General features: G+C 51.1%; 7 protein-coding genes across 7 annotated transcripts; 3 read left to right on the top strand and 4 right to left on the bottom strand.

The window, feature by feature from the left end:
* Nucleotides 1-812: 812 nt before the first annotated feature.
* N7458_006852 (uncharacterized protein) lies at nucleotides 813-2,727 on the top strand (the record flags this gene model as incomplete). The annotated part of the gene is made up of 3 exons (XM_056910234.1): nucleotides 813-1,044; nucleotides 1,144-1,566; nucleotides 1,652-2,727. The coding sequence occupies 3 exons, from the start codon at nucleotides 813-815 to the stop codon at nucleotides 2,725-2,727; spliced, it is 1,731 nt and encodes a 576-aa protein (XP_056765938.1).
* Nucleotides 2,728-2,976: 249 nt separating this feature from the next.
* Nucleotides 2,977-3,744, bottom strand: N7458_006851 (GNAT family N-acetyltransferase; the record flags this gene model as incomplete). Its single annotated transcript, XM_056910233.1, has 2 exons — nucleotides 2,977-3,230; nucleotides 3,288-3,744. The coding sequence occupies 2 exons, from the start codon at nucleotides 3,742-3,744 to the stop codon at nucleotides 2,977-2,979; spliced, it is 711 nt and encodes a 236-aa protein (XP_056765937.1).
* An 892-nt stretch (nucleotides 3,745-4,636) lies between these two features.
* Nucleotides 4,637-6,468, top strand: N7458_006850 (putative metalloreductase Fre8; the record flags this gene model as incomplete). Its single annotated transcript, XM_056910232.1, has 2 exons — nucleotides 4,637-5,021; nucleotides 5,153-6,468. 2 exons carry the CDS (start codon nucleotides 4,637-4,639, stop codon nucleotides 6,466-6,468), a joined length of 1,701 nt encoding a protein of 566 aa, XP_056765936.1.
* Nucleotides 6,469-6,562: 94 nt separating this feature from the next.
* On the bottom strand, nucleotides 6,563-7,519 carry N7458_006849 (uncharacterized protein; the record flags this gene model as incomplete). Its single annotated transcript, XM_056910231.1, has 2 exons — nucleotides 6,563-7,430; nucleotides 7,485-7,519. 2 exons carry the CDS (start codon nucleotides 7,517-7,519, stop codon nucleotides 6,563-6,565), a joined length of 903 nt encoding a protein of 300 aa, XP_056765935.1.
* A 1,072-nt stretch (nucleotides 7,520-8,591) lies between these two features.
* On the bottom strand, nucleotides 8,592-15,062 carry drs1 (putative ATP-dependent RNA helicase DRS1; the record flags this gene model as incomplete). The annotated part of the gene is made up of 9 exons (XM_056910230.1): nucleotides 8,592-9,441; nucleotides 9,494-9,806; nucleotides 9,861-10,334; nucleotides 10,408-10,489; nucleotides 10,558-10,951; nucleotides 11,072-11,142; nucleotides 11,231-11,282; nucleotides 12,620-13,248; nucleotides 13,329-15,062. 9 exons carry the CDS (start codon nucleotides 15,060-15,062, stop codon nucleotides 8,592-8,594), a joined length of 4,599 nt encoding a protein of 1,532 aa, XP_056765934.1.
* A 725-nt stretch (nucleotides 15,063-15,787) lies between these two features.
* On the bottom strand, nucleotides 15,788-17,011 carry N7458_006847 (GNAT family N-acetyltransferase; the record flags this gene model as incomplete). The annotated part of the gene is made up of 1 exon (XM_056910229.1): nucleotides 15,788-17,011. The coding sequence occupies one exon, from the start codon at nucleotides 17,009-17,011 to the stop codon at nucleotides 15,788-15,790; it is 1,224 nt and encodes a 407-aa protein (XP_056765933.1).
* Nucleotides 17,012-18,963: 1,952 nt separating this feature from the next.
* On the top strand, nucleotides 18,964-19,794 carry N7458_006846 (ADP-ribosylation factor-like protein 2; the record flags this gene model as incomplete). Its single annotated transcript, XM_056910228.1, has 6 exons — nucleotides 18,964-19,022; nucleotides 19,071-19,181; nucleotides 19,233-19,249; nucleotides 19,305-19,450; nucleotides 19,509-19,589; nucleotides 19,663-19,794. The coding sequence occupies 6 exons, from the start codon at nucleotides 18,964-18,966 to the stop codon at nucleotides 19,792-19,794; spliced, it is 546 nt and encodes a 181-aa protein (XP_056765932.1).
* Between the last annotated feature and the right edge of the window lie 733 nt (nucleotides 19,795-20,527).

Here is a 20,527-nt window from a genome sequence, read left to right as displayed (position 1 = left end):
CCCTGAGGGCAAGCCTGATCGGTATCATACCGTCTCGTCTGATCGGTCAACGTCCGTAGTAATGGGCCTAGCAGGCCTGAAAAGCGAGGAAAACAGTCGTTTATTTAAAAAGTTTTTGCCGTGTGCCGTTCTCTCACACGGGAGCGGGCCTTAAAATTGACCCACAGTCGTCGGCTGTTCACAGTCTCTCAGTGGCAACGAGAGATGGCGAGGTGGTGTAGAAGCAGCATCAGAGCGGAAGTCGTCCGGAAGCCAGCTGGCATGGCGACTTCAGCCTACTGGTGACAGCGAGGCATGGCAAAAAGGGCCCGGGTCGCATTCTCGGACTTTGGGTCTTTAATTGCTTTGTTGATTTGTCCCCCTTTTCTCACGCCCATAGCGCAATCAAGAGCGACCGAGGCAAGACACCCACGAGGAGGCAAAGGCCTTTGAAAGGATTTGACCGTCTTGCGGAGCCCTGAGACACTCAAAGAGTAAGTGGGTTTCGCTTGTTTCCGCGGCTCAATCCGGCATTGAAGAAGTATGGGTATGGGGCTCGGTCAGCAAAGTCATGTCTGTCTGGTCAAGAAGCGGCTTAGGCATTGCACGAGCAGATGTAACCACATGCGCATTTCGGATCATTGGGATATATTATCCAGTACCACGACCCTACATTTGCGACGATCGGGGGGTTTTGGTGAGAGGGGAAGTCCAGGGGAGGCGAGATGAGGGAAAGCAAAAGCTTGTCGGACGTTGACCGAGAGACCTTTGCGCGACCCAACGGGATGCCGAGATCAGTCGCCGCCTGCGATTTTTTTTCGCCCTTTATCCACATGCGCCTCCTCGCGATTATTACCCTCCCCCTTCAACCAACCCACCCGTTGCCGACCGTCCCGTCCTCCAGCTTCCCCAGATTCTGTGGCTCTCCACAGCTATCTAAGCCGGGGCTTTGGTGGGAATCCTCCACGGACGACATCATGCGATGGCTGGAACGCTCGCGGTGGACGACCAGCCCTTACTATGCACTGGTGATCGTCGTCATCGCGTGTGGGAGTATCCCTAAAGGTATGCTACTAATCTGCTAACCCCAATGTGGATGGCGTTCGTGACAAACGAGAGTAAGCAAAGGTCGAGGAGCTGACATGATTCCTCCAATGATCACAGGTTATGACGAGGGAGGATATAGTGCGAGCGTCAATCTCGCATCTTTCATGATCGACTTTAACCTCATCAAATCACACTGGAAGAACGATCCTACGGGGTTGACCAATCGAATTGCGAACATTACCTCCTTCAACGTATTGGGTGCAGCATTCGGTGCGCTAGCAGGATTAGATCTCAATGATCGCCTTGGTCGCCTCATCTCCTGGCGACTGGCCTGCCTCGTGTGGGCGATTGGGACTTTCATCCAGATTTTCTCGTCGGGAATCTATGGCTTGCTACTCTTTGCCCGCATTTTCGCTGGACTCGGTGCTGGCCTGCTGACGGTCACCTCGCCGTTATATCTATCGGAAGTGGCGCCTCGGTCTACGCGAGGTCTGGCAGTCGGCATGTATATGGTGATTCTGCTGGCAGTGCTCGCCATGGGTAAGTCAAAACTACACTTTCGTTGCCCGAAAATTTCTACCTGGGGTATCTTATCTGACGCGCTATCTTCCTCTCTCCGCACTAGGCTTCTTTATTAATTATGGCGCCAATCTCCACATGGCCGCCACGCGAACCCAATATCGGCTAGTCCAGGCCATACCACTGGTCCCTGTCGGTATCGCCTTTGGCCTGTCATTCCTCTGCCCCGAGACCCCTCGGTACCTGGTATCGCAGCAGCGCCATCAAGAAGGAAAGGAGGTACTTGCCCTTCTGCGAGGCAAATCAATCGACGATGAGAGCGTCGAGGCGGAGTTTGAGGAAATCGACCGACAGGCGGATGAGCGGGCAAACCTGAAGTCTGTCTCTCACTGGCAAGCGTTCAAGGAATCTCAGTTGAATTCTAACTACCGCCAGCGCTTCTGGTTACTGATGACTATGCAAACCGTCGCTCAGTGGACCGGTGGCAATGGAATAACATACTACGTGCCTAGCATCTTCAAGTACGCTGGTGTCAGTGGCTCGAGCCAGTCGCTGATTTCCTCGGGCGCCTATGGAATCGTCAAGCTCGTTTTCACTATGGCATTTACCTGGGGTCTGATCGATCTCTTCGGTCGCCGACGCTGCGCTTTGACTGGTCTTGCCCTGCAGCTGGCAGCGCACATTTATATGGGCGTTTATATGGGACTACAGCCTGGCTCCGCAAGCAACAAGTCTGCCTCGGATGCGGCCATTGCATCCGTTTTTGTGTATGCCGTCGGCTGGTCGATCGGTCTCTGCACTATTCCCTACCTTTACGGCACGGAGATCTTCCCGACGCGGATCCGCAATGTGAGCTATGCCATCAGCATGGGTCTCCACTGGTTTTTCCAGTTTGCCGTTGTGCGTGTTACGCCGAACATGTTCGCTTCCCTCAATGTGTGGGGCGCTTATCTGTTCTGGGCGATCATCTGCACGTTGGGCCTGATTATTCTTGGCATTTGGATGCCGGAGACGGCCCAGGTCCCGATTGAGCGGATGGATGAGCTATTTGCTGGGCCATGGTACCTCCGCTGGCGCGCTCACCCCAGCTATTTTGATGACTCATCGGAGACGAGGGAGGCAATTACCTCTCCTGTCCAGGATGGAAAGACGATCGAGCCGAATATCTTCAGGTCCCGTTGAGTGACATCGTAAATATTTTCTTGCATCATCTACCATTTGGATACCCGGATACCCACTACCTTCAGCACATGAACACTCCATTTCTCGACGGATAGCCTTTGGATATAGTTTGGCAACTGCATGGTGTATGATCTCTTATTCGATAATTTGTACTTAATCTGATCTTTACGAGTCTGTACATGTATCTTTTGATTTCCTGCCCATCCTTTCAGTTGCTCAGAAGGGCACGAGATTGTTCAGTCCAATAAATCAAAGTCTCGTCTGAGGCTTGCGGATCAGAAAATGCTCCATCGTAGGCTCTGTTCCACCATACTTGGAATAATCAGTGGACACAGTCTCGCGCAACTCAAATCCATGATTGAGATACAACTTCAACGCAGCTGGCTCCGACATAACGTAGACTTTCATCCCATACTGATCAGCAACCTTTAAGCCGCTTTGCACCAACATACTGCCAATACCCTGTCTCCAAAAGGCAGGATCAGTCGTCAAATAATCCAGGGCTAGAACAATGAATTAGCAACAATTGGTAGCCATCAAGTAATTCAAGAAAAGGTTACTCAGAAAAGGCCCATCCCGCATAATCCGAGCATCAACAACTTCAAGAGGCGCACTGCGATAGCTCATCAACTCGCCACTTTTCATACCGATGGGACGGCCGCCCTTTGTATTCTCTTTGTACTGTCTTTGCCACGCTTCTCGTTCAGACTGAGTTCCCTCGGGTGCCTGAGCTTCAAGCCAAACATTGCCTTGCTTTGCTAGACAATCCGGTAGAATCCACCTTGCAAAACCAATTATCTGACCCGTCTCGACATCAATCACCTTTTGATGTCTTTTGGTGTCTCTGCCTGTTGCCAGATTCCATGGGACGCGGAGGGCACCTCTTGCTATGATATCTTGAGGATTCGGGTCTTCCCACAGAAATGCCCAGTGGGGGTCTGTCAGACGGGCGCCCATCATCGTGGTTGACAGGCCGAGGGCATTGGCTGCAGAACATGGCTGGATCTCAAATGACATGACAATGATCAATTGATAGAGGGTGAACTGAACACAAAATATCACAAGGGCCAAGTTCTGCAGGCAAGGTAAGAAGTGGTAGAAGTGACTAAATAGTGGTAATTGGGGGCCAGGTGTCTACGACGTTATCTGCCGCTAGTCAAAGGTTGAGGTACAGGGGGTGTCAATGATAGCCTCCCAAATCTCTTCATATCTTACCTCTAGGAAGCTTCCATCTTTTCATAGTTCAAAGTTGCCTTATTCAATGACAACCCCTGCCCATATCACGATATATGGATGGGCTCACAGAACTCGATCATTGCAACCGTGTCCAGCAGCTGAGCAGACCAAATCTAGAAGTAGAAGGAGTAAAACATGACAAACAACAAGACTTCAGGTATCTGTTCTTTGTTCAACTCTTGGTATACTGATGGAAACCTCTTTCAATCTGGCTCTCAAGGGCTGCTATTAATCACTGTTTTGGGATATGTCTATGCAGGTCTCGACATTCTTCCTTTACAAGTCACTGACGGTCACAGCACGGGTGATAGGAAACGTGAAGAAAAATAAATAAAAATAAAGACAAGTTGAAATCTTCCGGTCGTCTTTTCTAACTATCGGAAGCATGACTTATACATGCAATGCTGGATTTATGAGCTGGAAATTATAAAATTCCCACGTGCTCTCTCTTGGCTGCTGATTAGACCCCAAATCGGAACGAGTGGGGGGTTCGGAGATGTCGGACTTGCTCTCCACTTGTGGTTACGCAACGAGACAAGAGAAACAAAGAACCTCTTGACATCGTAAACCCAACCTCGAGCGTTCAAAAGCCTCCCGATGCGTGAAGGAAGTAACGCGCTCCTCTTGTGAGCAAACCTCTTCCATCGAAGAGCCGACCGAGCGGACTTTCAGAATGGGTTGGCCTTACCATTTTGTGGATATCACCCCCGACGAGAAAAGCCACCGACGAGAACTCCTCTCTCAATATGCGTATATCTCGCAAGTATCGGTGCTGATCCCGATTTCTGGCTATGCATTGTATCGGCTATGTACATGGCTCTTCGCTAGGACAGGGGCGGTTGATGTCGCATACTCTGCCCTGAAAGAGCCAGGCAACACCGAATCAACCCGAGAATCCCATGGCGTCTCGCTCAAAGCGATTGGCAGTCGGTGCAGGGTATTGCTGTGGTGGTTGAATGGGGAAGTGACTCCAAACTGGGGATTGAGAGGCCACTCGATCGCTGCGGTCATTTGGACTCTTTGGCTCCTCATTCTCTGCTTTCTTCAGACTGGCCACGGTAAGCAATTTACCCCTGTGTCGCGGTGCAGGTCCTGGAGAGGCACCCCCTGTAAAGGAGATGAGAAGGCCCTTATAGCTCTAAGCGGAGACTGTAAATTGACTCTTCCGCGATACTGATTCTGGCAATAGACTATCTCCATGTCACAAAACGTTTTGGAAGTGTGGCCGCAGCCCAGCTGCCTCTTCTATTTCTCCTGTCGATGCGCACTCGCTTTTCTCCGCTTGTTATCATCTTTGGCTCTTCGCACGAGCAGCTTATACATTGGCATCGAATCTGCGGCCGAGTCATTATGATCCTATTGCTTCTCCATGGAACATGGTATATCAATTACTTCGTTCAGAATGGGATTCTCGCGGATCGTATACGGCAACAACATCCTATCACGGGGCTAATATCGATATCCTTGATAGCGACTATCGCATCCACAAGCCTTGAAAGGGTTCGAAAATGGAGTTACCGCGTATTTATTTACTGTCATCTCAGTTTTGGGCTGGCGATTTGGCCATTGCTGCTTCTCCATGCGAAGCCACTCAGACTGTACGCTGCTGAAGCACTGGCACTGTTCATCATTGATCGAGTTCTCCGATATATGGACACGGTCACAGACCCTGCCATCCTTGAGCAGGTGCCTCATACGGAGTTGCTGAAGATACGGTTCCCTATGACCTCGACCAAGTCGGCGCGATTCCAGGCCAAACCTGGCCAGCACGTGTACTTATCTATCCCTTCCAACCCGACCTGCACGGGCAGTAAAGGCCTTCTCTCCAATCCTTTTACGGTATCAGAGGTTACAGCGAATGAAATCGCGCTCGTTCTGCGAGCCCGACGCGGTCCTACCACGCAAACGCTCCGGACTCACGCGGATCGCTTCAAGACTCACCCCTTGATCAGTATAGAAGGGCCATACGGAGGGGCTTTACCGGTCGCAGAGCTTGCTTCTAGTGTTGACCGTATTCTACTCGTGGCAGGAGGTATCGGAGGGACATTCATCTTGCCCGTTTATTGGGCTCTGCAGGAGCAGCTGGAACTGGAGACTGGCGGGTCGGATCGACTCAACCTCACTTGGGCTCTCAGATCAGCTGCTGAGGCTAGCTGGGCGATAGATTACGAAAAGCAGGCATTTTCTCAAAGCTCGAATGTTCATATTTATTTGACACGGCATCGCCTCAGAAGGAATGCCCTGGATGACACAGTCCATGCTGAAGGCCTAGAGTTGAATGAATTACAAGAATCCAGCGACATGGTCGGAGGAGTGAAACCACTGGCTGGGCGACCTGACCTGAAGGATATTGTCGATGAAACATTCAGATATAATGCTGACGAGCGGGTTGCGGTGATTTTCTGCGGTCCTCGAGAGATGGGACGCGAGCTACGTGCTCATGCTGGCAAATGGGTCACCAAGGGTCGAGAGGTTATTTGGCATCAAGAGACCTTTGGATGGTAGTTTAGATATTCAAGATGACATGTAGCGATTTATTCACGAATTCATGGCATTTCCTCTCTCCCTATCTCTCATTTACTCGCAGCCGTTTGTTGTTTCAACCTTCGAGCCATCTCTCATATTGCGCAACCGCAAGGGCCGTCATTAGAACTAATTCCCGAATACTACTCGTCGCGATCTCCGTGTTCTTCTCAACCCCGTCGCAGCAAACAATACCATTTCGATTCATCACCGCAAGAACGGGCCCTCCATCCGGACAAGGATCCCCAAGGCAGGAAGACCTTTTCACCATACAAATGCGGGTCTCAAGATCCATGTTGAAAGGCAGATCTTCGGGGACGCCATCCGTCAGTACCGGCCTCGAGCTATCGTAGAGCATCCACACAAGGCTCGGCCTATTTTCTTCACCATCTGGATTGGTCTGATCGTATTCGCGCGTAAAATGATAGTAATCCATGTCGATTTCGCTGAATTTCCAGCGCTCGCCATTGGCTAGGATTACTTGCCCACGGTATGAGAAGCATACACGGCAGCAAAAGATACCCGGGCGATCGATATCAATAGCGGCAATGACATTGTCCTCTGTGAAGGGGATAGCCCCCGTATCTTTAGACTTGAGAGTTTCAGTGTCATCGTCAGAACTGGTGACAATGAGGTCCTCGCTGTTCAGCTTGACTGGGTCCGGTCCTAGCTGCGTGAGGGTGGGCCCAAAGTATGATGCTGGACGCCAGATATTGAATGCCTGGAAGGTGGAACTTGTATTCCAGGAAGAGCATTGTTGTAGTTGAAAAGAGAGTCTGGGTTTAACCCAGAACAGGCATGTGCCCTCCGTGTCTATGGCCCAGCTTTCGGGACGAGTGGTTCGAAAGATTTCTCCACATCGGGGTGTCTTTGGTTTTGGAGGCTCGGGGAGCTCGATCGGTTCTTTGTGGTCTGATATGACCGACAGGGCATCGTCGTTGGTACTATGAAAGAGGGGGTTAAGTCAGGGGTAGTGTCGCTTTGAGCAAGCAGCTTACATCCAGACAGGCTCCTCGTCGAAAGTGGCATCCATCATGAGTGGCAATAGAAGAGTGGGACACCGATATGTCTTCGTAACTGACCAACTTGGGAATAATTGAGCCTGGTAGCTGCAGGGGAATTCTTGGCTTCTTGTATTGAATCAGTCTGACAGTATTTGTCGGGGCGAGGGCTACTACTTTAAGAGCCTCATTCGGTGGGGCCAGATCACCACCAACATCATCTACACCAGGCAGCGCTTTTAAATGCGAGTTCGAACCCCCCATGTTCCAAATGGAGAAAAGAGTTATGTGGCACTCCGTACTTTGAATTTGAGCTTGCTTCATGATAATAGCCTACACAAGCCATCCAAATAATGCACCGCAAATCAAGTCACTGCGGATCCGCTGCTCAGATCAAAGATGATGCGGTCGAGTCCGAGTACTTGGATTGTTTTCTAAAACTACAGATGTCGGCCAAATATGTCTTGAGAAGTCCCAAGAGTATAGGGTAGAATTCGAAGCTAATGATTCCTCGCAATTCATACCATTCATTATTTCCATCTCCGTCGACGCGGATGCGTCTGCTTGTACCAGGCAGGGGCAAGCTGCAAGGACAGATCAGAGGCGTTTTAGCCGTAGGCTTTGTCGGATGGAGATCGCTTGTTGCTCGGACGGGGTATATTAAAGCACTCCCCAGCATATGAGGTGTTCATCTCAATATGGCGCACATTGTAGCCTTGTCAACAGGCTAACCCGATCGAGTGAACACTATACCGTTGACATGGCGACAACTTGTTCTTTCGATAAATCGGAAAAAAAGTCAGCGAACCTTGGAGCCTTCAGGTGGGTGCCTAAGTTGATATCTTGCTGTTCGATTTACGGAGTACTCCGTACGCCATTGACAATATGCACCGAAATTGACACGTCCGAATCACTCGTTTGATTCCTCACCATCAACAAATAGAATATGTACAATCTCGCATAGAACCGAACTCCATGCAAAACTTTTTCATTCATACTTCAATTCCAAAATCTCAAACGCTCAAGTACTATTCGGGAATCATCAGAACCAAAAATACCCAACCAAATGCCAAAGCCCGCCAAAAAGAAATGTGCATCTCGTAATCACTGGGTTTGTCCCGTCCAGCGACCCTCAAATGATGAGGTCATAGTCGTCGACATCGGTTGCGCGTACGAGAACGCTTCGTATACCTCCGGCGTGATCTCGTATGCGCTTGGGTCATCGACCGTCATCAATGCATTGGGCATGCCGCCTAGTAGATGGGTTGGTGGCATCTGCGGCATATCGCCCATATGGGACAGGTCGAATCCGGCGACCGGTTGTTGGAATGTGTTGTATTCGGGGATCATGGAGGCACTTGCACTTGGCCCGGTTGTACTGGGTTGTGTACTCATTGTTGCGCGGCTTTGCTGGCGCTGGTGTTGATGCGGAATGTTCGGGGAGACGTGGCGGGAGGGATTGCTGCTGACAGGTGATTGGCTTTGTTGGGTGGGGTGAGGAGGTGGATGTTGAGGTTGAGATGGCGGCTGTTGTTGATTGGTATTCGGGAGTTGGACTGGCATCGGGAGGTGGATATCGATCTGCAGCTTTTGGACTTCTTGGTAGACAAGGCTGAGGGCGGTGGTGATGACGGGATTGGACCCCTTGACACGCTCAAGTGCGAATATACAGAACTTGAGCTTGTCCAGAGTTCCTGGGGCTGCATACTTGAGGGCCTGAATCTCCAGCAAGAAGATGGATGCTGCAGTGTAGATGCTGTAGGCAAGGGAAAGGACGACATGGTTATCGCCGAACGTGCGGCGATACAGATCGAAGAGAGATAGGATGGAAGTTGCAGAGGCCATACATTGAACAAGATGACTCTTATCGTATGGCTCTTGTCGAGTCTTCAACAACGCACGAGAGCAGAGAATCGGGCGGTGAAGCAAGATATTGACGGTATGATACAGGCAGCTAAAAGCAGGTGTTAGCGGGTACTAACAAAATTTCTCATGAGGAAACGCACTTCAAAGTCATAATGTGGCTTGGTGGGGAATATGAGGGTAGATCCGTTGCCACAAGCTTCAGGTAATCGGGGAGCTCATCCCACCAGTCGCTCAAATTCTTGGCTTGTTCCTGGACACAGTCAAAGAACTCCCCTTCTGTGCTTTGGCGCATGGGATCGTAAATGTGGATCAATATTTGATTCAAGATCTCGGCAAGGCCACACGTCTGGATGAAGCACGAGGTTGAATGCGCCTGTGTTGGTGGATAATGGGCTCCATCAGGGAATGTGACACCGTGGGGAGTCCATATTTCAATCTCAGAAGTGTCGTCCACTATGGCAGCTGGTCAGCAACTTCGCCGAGTACGTCTTCTTGGTCGAAACTTACGTATCATGCGGGGTGGGCTGACGCGAGAATGTTGCATCGTCGGTGCCCGGCCGAAGTACAAAGACACAATCTTATCCCAGAAATAGCAGCTCCAGAAAAGGCGGTTCCGAATCTCGATATCCTCGTCGCTCAACTGGGCTGCGCCGAGATACTTGCGACTATCAATCGAAATTCCCAGATCATCCAGAACTCGGAACGCCATGCCGCTATACAGCCACGCTTGCGTTCGGTTACCTTTACCACATTCTTGCGCGCTGAGGAGCAGCAGCGTCTGGATGGCTGGTACACTAGCATAGCCGACTTTAAGCGAGTCGAAGATCCCCAATACTGCACGCTGATAAAATTGGGCGCCGCCTTCGAATGACTCTAGAAGCGGGCCGATCTGGGGTTCGGCCTTGCACCAACGAACGGAGTGGGAGAGGACGGCGTTCATCAAAACATCCGAGTAATACGGGCCTTGGATCTTCATATCACCTATACGTAGGGAATCAGTATTGGAATCACGTATGCCAAGGGACCGCCGAGAAGGAATTAGGACAAGACGTACGGGTAAAGGCTGGGCGATAGACAAAGTTAAACAACGGCTGGATCCAACACCAATGAGAATCAAGCAAGTACTGGAATGGTTCCTGATAGATGAATCGATCGTCGTTAGCTTGAAATGCGGGAACCTTTTGTTACTGCAGGAAGTTCTTACCGGCATTGCAGCCATCTGTTCGAAAGCTCGTTCCCGCCATGCACTGTTGATCAGTCGCTCTTTACGAGCTTCCAACCCCTGAGCGACATGAGTCGTCGATGTCGTCTCACTCACCACTCCACTTGGAAGCTGGAATAAACTGGTCGGTCCGTGGAAGGAGATGCGACCGTCGGTTTCCACGTTCAAGCCATCGAACTCCCTAGCTAAATCCTGGGTGTCGTCGTTCTCGATTTTGAGTTTGCGGCCGGCGCTCGAGCTAGATTCCGCCACCGATGCCGGAGAGCTCCCCTTGCGTGTCTCCGCGTCAGCCTGTTGGCCACGCAGCTTGGTCAGAGCCTCTTCAAGCTGGGCCACTCTAGCCTCGAGTTGTTTTGTATAAGATAAAGTTGGAGCCCTAGAAAGGAAGCGCGGGGGAAGACCCATCAATTAGCCAACGGCCACCAGTGATCCAGGACTGCGGGGGATAGGCCAGGGTCCAAGGTCCATAATCAAAGACAAGCACCAAAGGACTCACAAGCTGTAGACGCAGGTCTCGCCTCGTGCGGCGCATCGAGAACATGACGGACTAGCTCCGTTACATTTAACCTGTCATATCCGACGGTCAGTCTCAGCGCTCAGTTGTTGCGGCGATCCGCCTCTAGCGATCTCGGAATTTGCCCGAATATGAGCCCACCTTGCGCTTGCGGCACGCTTCACACGAGAAGGCGCTCTTCCGCGGAAGCGCGCTCTTAATAGGCACGTCGGACATGCCAGAGGCCTCGACCACCATCGATGGAAGAAGATGTTCACGGAGGGGGCTCAATACTGGCGACCCCCATTGGCAATGACCAAGGGAAGAACAGAAAGAGAGAGCGAGAGAGAGAAAAGGGTTGAGGGGAAGAGGACGAGGGGAATCACCGGCGAAATTTTGGGAACTCCGAACGGCGCGACACTTTTGCGTGGGGCGACCTGCTAATAATCGCGGGGAGTGTGGTTTTAACCTTTTTCTTGCTTGGGTGGACCAGCGGGCCAGCCTTAGAGAGAGCGGATTTCGCAGGGCTTTCGTCTATACTCTCTCTTTCTCTTGGTGAGATCGCGTTGACGTCGGGAGTCGGGACTCGGGACGACTCGATCGAGTCCTCCAGTGCCTTGGTTGAGCTGCGCCAACGGGTAGACGGTTCGACCGCCAAAAGCGTGTGTCCTCCTGCCCTTCCCCTCCCTCTCGCTCGCCCTCTGCAACTTTGGGGATCCAATCTTCAGGGCCAGCCAATCGTGGACGGTTGGAGCGTGCGTCTGCGGCGGAATAGCCCAATTGGCCGCATGCATGCTGCATGGGAGGAGGTCGTGGCTGGTTTCGATTCTCGCCTTGGCACTGTCAGGCCCATCTGCTGGGCGAATGGCGGATCCAAAGCTGGTTGAGGAGTGGAGCATAAAACAGGAACATCTCCAGGGAAAGTGAGCAGTTGCAGGACTTTGCGCAGTCGGGAGGTCCATCTACTGTAGTGTCCGTACAGTTGGAGACTAGTGTCGTAATCCAAGCAATGTCCTTGTACGGAGTAGTACTGTACTGAGGAACCGGTACCCGGGAAGTTGTTGCGATCGGCATGCCAATTGCGGTAAATCCTCGGACGTATCGAAGCGTCTGGAAGACGCCCAGTGGAGATCGTTACTCGAAAGATCGAGGATCCGGGCCAGCGCAAGCAATTATCCACGTTACATAAAACTCTGTGCGAGAGACATGTGCTGAGTCATCCAGAATAGTTCTAGAAAAAGAACAGAAATGCTATTGAGGATAGAGATCGTTCCCCCCAGGATTAACTACCATACAGAAGAGGATGATCTTGATGATGACAATTCCAAGAATATTCACAGAATGCGCCCTTTTCCCTCCCTATCCGCGTCCCCTCTTCGTCTCTCTTGCTCCATCTATATAAGGTTTGCAGGGATGCAGGCCCAATAATCACACTAGACGGCCGCTAACGACAACATTCGGGTCCATCGCCGTGGCCCAGGCGCTTATTTCTTCCCCTTCTTCGTCTTCTTCTTGTCGTGGCCTTTCGTTTTCGGAGCATCTCGCTCCGACCTGCCCTTCTTCCACCCAGCATTCCCCTCATGTCTCATCTTCGCATCGTCCATCCGCTTCTTATCCTTGTTGCTCAACTTGACCTTCTCTTTCTTCGAGTTGGACTCTGGCCCGTTCAACTCCGCCCGCCCCAACTTGCGCGCTGCCTGTTTCTGCGTCTCCGTCTCGAACCACGTCCGCTTCGGCCGGCTCATAATCTCGTGGCCATGCTTCATCAGATTCTCGCCCTTGTTGACCTGCATCTCGGCCTGTGCAAATTGTTTTTCGGTCTTCTCTTCTTGTAGGACTTCTTGCACCTCGTCGGCCAGATCGTCGGCCTTTTGCGCCCACGCGTCCGCAATGGCCATCTCGACCACTCGGCTGACGATCTTGGCACCCTGGGCCTTCCCGGCCCTCACGGCCAGCTTGACAACCTTGCGGTCGGGCTCGGCGGCGATCGTGCAGGCACAACCAGACCGACCAGCACGGGCGGTACGACCGACACGATGCAGGTAAATCTCGTGGCTCTGAGGGGCTTCGTAGTTGATAACGGTCTCCACACCCTTGATATCCAGACCACGGGAGGCGACGTCAGTAGCGAGGAGGAACGCGACCTTGCCGTCACGGAAGTTCTCGACGGATTTGATACGCTAGAGACACGAAATTAGCAAGAGGATCGTAGTTGTGACCGTGCGGTATTTGCGGCATGGTCGGCATTTTCGTGGCTTACCTGTTCCTGGCTCAGACTACCGTGCAGCTCTGCAGCCTTCAACCCCAACAGTCCGAAAATGACGCGGACACGGTGCGCTTCCTTCTTTTGCCGGAAGAAAATAATCACTCGTCCAGTGTAGATCTCCTTGCACAGATACAGCAGGTATCCCAGACGCTTATCCTCGCGACCGGGGCGTAGACGAACAAACTCCTGGGTCAGCGTGACGGCAGTCTTTTTCTTCGAGTCCACCATGAGACGGACGGGGCGATTCAAACCAACGCGAACCAGCTTATCAACGGTATCGGTCATCGTAGCAGAGAAGAGCATGGTCTGGCGGGACTTGGGAATCGTAGTCAAAATCTCGTTCAATTCATCGGCGAAACCATCCTCCAGCATACGATCGGCTTCGTCAAGAACCAGAATTTCCAGGGTATCCACCGTGAAGCTGGGCGAGTTGCGCATGTGGTCAATGAAACGACCGGGCGTGGCGATAATCACGTCGGGTCGCTTCTTGAGCACATTCTCTTGCTCGCGAAGACTGAAACCACCGACAAGCTGACAGAAAGTGATGTCGGTAAAGGTAGCCAGCTTGACGGCGACATTGTAACACTGCACCGCCAACTCACGAGTGGGCATCAGAATGGCGACGCGGCTAGTAGGTGTCTTGCGGGGACGGAAAAGAAGACGCTCTAGAATGGGCACGATGAAAGCACCAGTCTTTCCGGAACCAGTAACGGCACTACCGACGATATCTTTGCCAAGAAGAGCAACCGGGATAGCCTTGCGCTGAATGGGCGTAGGGTCGGTGAATCCAACCGAGGCCAGTCCTCGCAGAATAGGACGAGAGAGATTGAAGTCCTGGAATGTGCTGTTCCCCATGGCGGCCTTGTCGTCGCCCTTCTCTTCAGGAGCGAAGAAGGCTTTGCGCTTCTCGGCCTCCTCTTCATCCACCTGGCTCTCAACGTCGGATTCTTGGTCAGAACCGATATCGTCGGGGTGGCCAACGGGAGTAGCAACGGAGTCGTTGTCGGATGCAGCATCGTCATCGTCGTCGTCTTGCTCGTCTTCATCCTCGCTGTCCTCGGGCCCAGAGCCAACTTCGGGGCCCTCGGCCTCGCTCTCATCCTCACCGTCAGCGCCCATACCGAAAGCATCTTCGGCGATGAGTTCGTCGTCCCCAAAGTCCACCTCCATGCCGCCATCAGCCTCGGGATCCTCTTCATCGGAGTCTTGAGCACTCTCCTCCTCTTGCGCTTGCTTCTTCTGCTTCTTCTTAGCTGCAGCCTCTTTCTTTTCCCTTCTCCGAGAGATGATGTCGTCAATATCCACGGCCTTCTTGTCACCACCGCCGTTCTGCTTGGAATCCTCCAAGCCCCAGCCGTCGAAGCCCTCCGTGACACCGCGATTGGCCACACCACCAACGTCGAACTCGAAATCGGGGTTCAAAGCATCATCATCAGCGCCCAGGATATCCTCCTTCTCTTCATCCTCCTCTTCTTCGTCATCCTCCTCAACCACAGGCTGGGCCTTGCCCTTCTTGCCCTTCACATTCTTGGCTTGTTGCTTTTGCTTCTTGTTCTTGTCCTTGGAAGTTTCGGCCTCGCGCTTGCGCTTTTTCGAGTCGACAGCTGGCGCTTCATCGGCAATCTCATTATCTTCGTCGTCGAATCGGGGAATATCTTCATCGTCGGACAGCGTGAGGACGAAATCGTCGTCCTTGGGCGCACTCCGCTTGGATGTGCTGGGTGCCATTGTGGAAATGACAGCAGAGACAATATCTCTGTGTAGGGACTGAATGACCCTTGTAATTTCTCACAACGGAGAAAACGATTATGGATCCAGTAAATCCCCAGACTCTGCTGCCCTCGCAATCCACTGAACAGAAATCAACAGCAGAAAAAAAAGTTCCCCGGGCGGTGAGAGCAAAATATGGCTGACGTAAGGATAGACCCACCCGTCACCGCCAACCTTAGAACCTTGGAACCTCAGATCAGCAGCTCCTTTCTGAACCCTCCTCTCTACTTTCATCGAATGACGACCATTATAAACATCGGTACATTTAGTCTTACTCTTACACTATTCAACCAGAACCATATGGAACTGTTTTCAAAATTTGACATGACTCGTATTCACATGATAAGAATATTGAGGTAATAGATACATGCTGAGTTCCATCCTAAACCTCCCGTTGAAGATTAAGCTCTGGATAGTTTGTACAGTTTTCTTTTTGTGCTTTTTGATTTTTGTCGTTCCGTGAGATTGTAGGGTCCTCATTGTTGTCTCCCCAGGCCAATCTCTTTCCTATGTGGCGGGATCGTTATGAAGTTCGTTCATGTCATGTCAATTCCGCAGATTGACATATGGTGTTGATGACAATCTCTGAAGATAACGAGCTTGTTTCTTTTTCCATGCTCTTCCTGCATTGAGGAGGAAATCAACACAGTAGAAATTCTCTCTATAAGAAGACGTTAGTAAGTTCACATTGTCCGGGTCAGGCGAAAGAAAGAAACATTGACATACTCATAGCCGTACTTGGCGCGATCTTGCCTCACTTCGCCAAAAAGCTGAAAGCCGAATCTTTTCTTCAGCCAGTGCCAAATGAACTCAAAGTTCTTCTCCACCTGAGCAGGATAGGCTATGGCGCACATCACCTGTTCCAGTCGTAGCACATTGCTTAAGTCCACACTTGGAACGGAGCGCCACTCCACGTGAACTCTGCGATTGTAATGAATGTCACAAATAGCCAGGATGCAGTCGACAAGCGCGGTACCGAAGCCGTGGTGTGTCCATTTAGGACAGATGTACACCCGCAGGTCACCAAGGGAGTCCTCAGTGACAATCTCATCGAAAGCATCGATGTAGGTAAGGCCACAAATCTGCGGCTTTGGAGGGTCTTCGGAGGTTTGAGACAGATCTGGCGGCATAACGAGAACCAGGAATGGAAGTCTGCGTAATTTGCAGGTTTCAAGGAAATTGCAGACATATTCAGGAATCATCACTTCGGCTTCCGGGTCCCACGGAGATGCTACACAGTGCCAGTTGAGGATTCGTGAAATTTCCTCGGCATCTTCCACGACAGCAGGGCGGATGTAGGGACGAGAGGGTGGAGGGCGTCTGGGTCTTGCCTGTGGGATTGGAACCTTCTCCTGTGGCTTCATTGAGAGCTTACCCATGCCTGACTCGATGGATGCAAGGCGTGGGTCCGTCGCTGGGCTTCCATATCCAGGCGGAGGCGGACGATTGGGCGTTGCCTGTTGGAATGGCATCTGCCCCCGCGGGCTCATCACATAGTAGGGACTGCCCATAGCGGACTCCATGGATGCGAGTCGTGGACCCATCGCTTGGCCTCCATATTGAGGAGGCAGAGGACGATTGGGACTTGCCTGTTGAAATGGCATCTGCACCCGCGGACTCATTGCGAAAGAGGGATTACCCATGCCTGGCTGGATGGATGCATGATGAGTGTCCATTGGCGGGCCTCCATGATGAGGGGTCAGAGTGCGAATGGGGCCTGCCTTTGGGTATGGCATCTGCTCCTGCTGGTTCATCGCAACGGAGGGAATTCCCACGCCTGACTCGATGGGTTCGAGACGAGGGTCGAGTGCTCGGCCTCTGTTTTGTCTCACAGCCCCGTTGAATAGCGGGTTGTGAGGGCGTTGTGGGCTTTCGATCCACTGGAAGGGGCCCATCTCGCCCATCATGTTGTGAAGGGTAGGGGACGAGAGGATGTGATTGTGAGATTGTTGAAAGGAGACGATCAAGGAAGAAGGAAGAAGGCAGGATGAAAGATATCAACCAGCTCACCCAGTACAGGACCCGCTTTTATGCCCTGTAAACGTGGAAACGAAATGGCTTTCAGTTTATGGTAAACGATGCGATGGTTCTATCGTTTGTCTTCCTATTCCGAGGGCTTCCATGATCGTAGCCTAGGTGATTGCACGCTACTTCTGGCAACGGCCGTGAAGTATAAACGAAACAGTCCACTCGACCTGATAGCAATGAACAAAGCTCCTTATTGATCACTTGCGGCCATACCATAGGAGTCGTCGAGGAGGTGTTCCATTGCGCAAGGGACCAGTTCGTGGCGATCCTGCTTCATACAGTTTGCTTTTGGTCAAGCTCTTTATACTCTGCATCAAAGATGATACGGGGTAGGTTAACAGACCATCTCGCAGATACCTGCATTCCACGAATCACGCAAGGTGTGACAACTGCATAGTATTAAGCAGTGACTTTGCAGATCATATGCCGACTGGTTCAAGCCTTTTTGGTGGGGGGGGGGGTGGGTTTGAAAGCTTTGCTTGGCTTGTGGTTGCCATGATATGCCGCTGATATCGAGATGGAAGATGAGAGCTGTGCCACGCTCTTTTCTCGCATATATAAACGATTCTTCGTTCAGATCAGTGATATCTCTCTCGATGAAGTTTGTGCGAGCTACAGAAACTTGCTTTGGGTGTGCTACTCCAGCTGTAGCTTCATCCAGCACGATATTATCCTGGGATGCACAGGAGCTCAACGCCAAGCAGCAAGAGGCAGGAATGGAAGCCCAATTCGAAACAGCGCCGATCGAGTTCCTTGCCAACTATGAATGGATAAGGAGTCAAGCCTAACCGGCACGAGGCTGACGCATTGTTAGCCTGGGAGGTCTTGGAAGTGACGGATGGAGACTGTGGCCCACCAGCCAGTATGGCTTGCTCAGTGTTTCCATTTGCAAATGCACAGACTTTGCTGGCCTGCTGGCCACTATCCTGACAACATTCCTCATTGGAGATATCTGACGAAATAGTTTTGCTCAAATGTAGCAGAGGCTGATGTACACCTATGCTGGAGCTTTTGTACGCAGGTTTCCTCCCGTCAACGATTAAATAATTCGGGCGGCATCTTGTCTCTCTGGTAACGAGCTCCTCCTGGGAAGCTGGCCTGTGGATGAGACAACGATTTGGTCATTTTTCTGGCTGCATGAGTTCGCGTCAGTCACTGACAGTGTGGACTGTATCCTCGACGCTCGTTACACGAACGTCAACTTACTTGGTGAAGGCTCTGGATTACTCTATGCCATGAGGGTCTGAACATGTGACGCAGAAGATGGACAGGTTGGATGTGAGTGCAGTCACTCTCTTGTTCGATGATGGTTGTCTATCAAGCATCGCCAGGCGCTATACCATTTTGGGAATCTTCCAGTCCTCAGCGGGAAGCACGGCCCTGGCCCTCGTGACCTTCTTTATTAGATCCTCAATGTCCATATTATGCTGAGATGACTACCCTTCCCTTGACTGATCCAGCTCGAATTTTTTTGTCTTGGCCTCTCCAAAAATGTGCCGTACCCGATCTCACAAGATTTTAGAATGATCATTAGCAAGATGCCTGGTGGGAGCAACCAGAGGCGTACATTCCGCTCGTAGCTGTCATGTTAGGATATATTCGAGTTAGTCTATGACGTAGAAACATAATATCGGAAGATTATTTAGGAATTAGGCTTGATATCATATTTTTAGATAACCACTTTGTATTGAGAAAAGGGTAGTTAGAGGAAGGTTAGTGGTGTGTTGCATATCGATAAAGCCAAGAGGGCAGATTCTGGCAGAGCTCCCACAAGATTTTGCCCCTCTTCAACTCCTCGGGACAATTTACCACTCCGAAAAAACTAGATACCATGTTATCAATACTGCGAAAAGCCCGTCTAAAGGACAAGGAGATGCGAATATTAATGCTGTATGAACTCTCATTCAATGTGCAAGTGCGCTGCTAACGGTGGACCAGGGGTCTAGATAATGCGGGCAAGACCACCATTGTGAAAAAGATCATGAATGAAGATATCACCACAGTCAGCCCCACACTGGGCTTCATTATCAAAACTATTGACTTTATGGGGTGAGTTCTACAGTTAACCTTCCACGAGAGAGAAAATTCTGACTCGTATAGATACAAACTGAATATCTGTGAGCCTACCTGCAGCCTGCAAGACCAGACCAGGACAGGACTGACCATGCATAGGGGATGTCGGCGGGCAAAAGACACTACGCTCATACTGGAAAAACTACTTTGAGAAAACTGACACTCTTGTCTGGGTCGTTGATGCCACTGATCGTCTCCGTGTGGACGACTGCCGTCAGGAGCTGGCTGGGCTGCTCCTGGAAGAGGTACGTTCCCCACCGCAATTGCTCAATCTTCTGGATCCTGAAGCTAAGCCGTCACCAGCGCCTGATGGGAGCTACCCTCCTGGTCTTTTTGAACAAAACAGATGTGGAACATTGTATGGGGGAAGATGAAGTACGGGAGGTATGTGAACTCTGGTCGAATTGGCATGGGCTTTCGTTCACTCTAGAACATGGGCTAATGATAGATGTTACAGCGCCTAGGCTTGGATCTGATCAAAACCCACAAATGGACTATCCTCCCATGCAGTGCTATGACGGGGAAAAACCTTACAGAAGGGTTGGAATGGGTGGTACAGGATGCGAAAGACCGACTGTTTCTCTATTAGGTATGACCGACCTCTGGTCGTTGGTGGGTTAGCCCGACTATTGGCAAGAATTAGTGCCGTTGGGCACCTGGGCATCTACATCCAGATGGTCTTCATCTGGAGATAATCGAGATCTCTATTATTATGTATATAGGCTATCGGTCTCCTAAGGCAAGAAGCATTGTCGTTTGTCTGGTGCGTAAGGGTGGACCCTGCACTTGAGCCTTTTCAACGGGCCAATGTTGGTTATCTAACTACAGCATTTCTTAGGTAGTTGCGTTTGAATCCAGCAGGACATGGGAAACTTCCATACAGCGTACCATGAAAATAGAGGTTCATTCATAGCTTTCAGCGGGTGTGTTTCAATATTCTAGTGCTCCTTTGCCTGACGAGAACATTACACGGACTCGGGATGTCTTCCCGACCACGGCAAGCGACAGAGACCTCCGATGTTTGTCCTAACTTTAGTAAAGAGCTACAATGTTTCGAACAGGCAGATGCAATTCTCAACATTTAAAGTTCCAACTCCAAAGAAATGATAAGCCAAACAGATCTTCCTTCTTCCTTCCACGGAGGAATGGATAATTCAGGGATCATGATTGGGTTATCATCGACTGTGCGCCCAAAGGACCACGGCTGCAAGGTACAAGCCGATAGATCACTTTCCGAGGCATCGCGTATGGAAACGATAACCAGATTAGGGTATTCGGTCTGTCCGACAAGTTTCGCATTTCAACCTGGCCATTTCCCCGAG

The sequence above is a fragment of the Penicillium daleae genome (assembly GCF_028827525.1).
Source record: "Penicillium daleae strain IBT 16125 chromosome Unknown utg000006l_segment0_segment0, whole genome shotgun sequence".
Taxonomy (NCBI): domain Eukaryota; kingdom Fungi; phylum Ascomycota; class Eurotiomycetes; order Eurotiales; family Aspergillaceae; genus Penicillium; species Penicillium daleae.
This window is presented reverse-complemented; position numbering and strand designations above follow the sequence as displayed.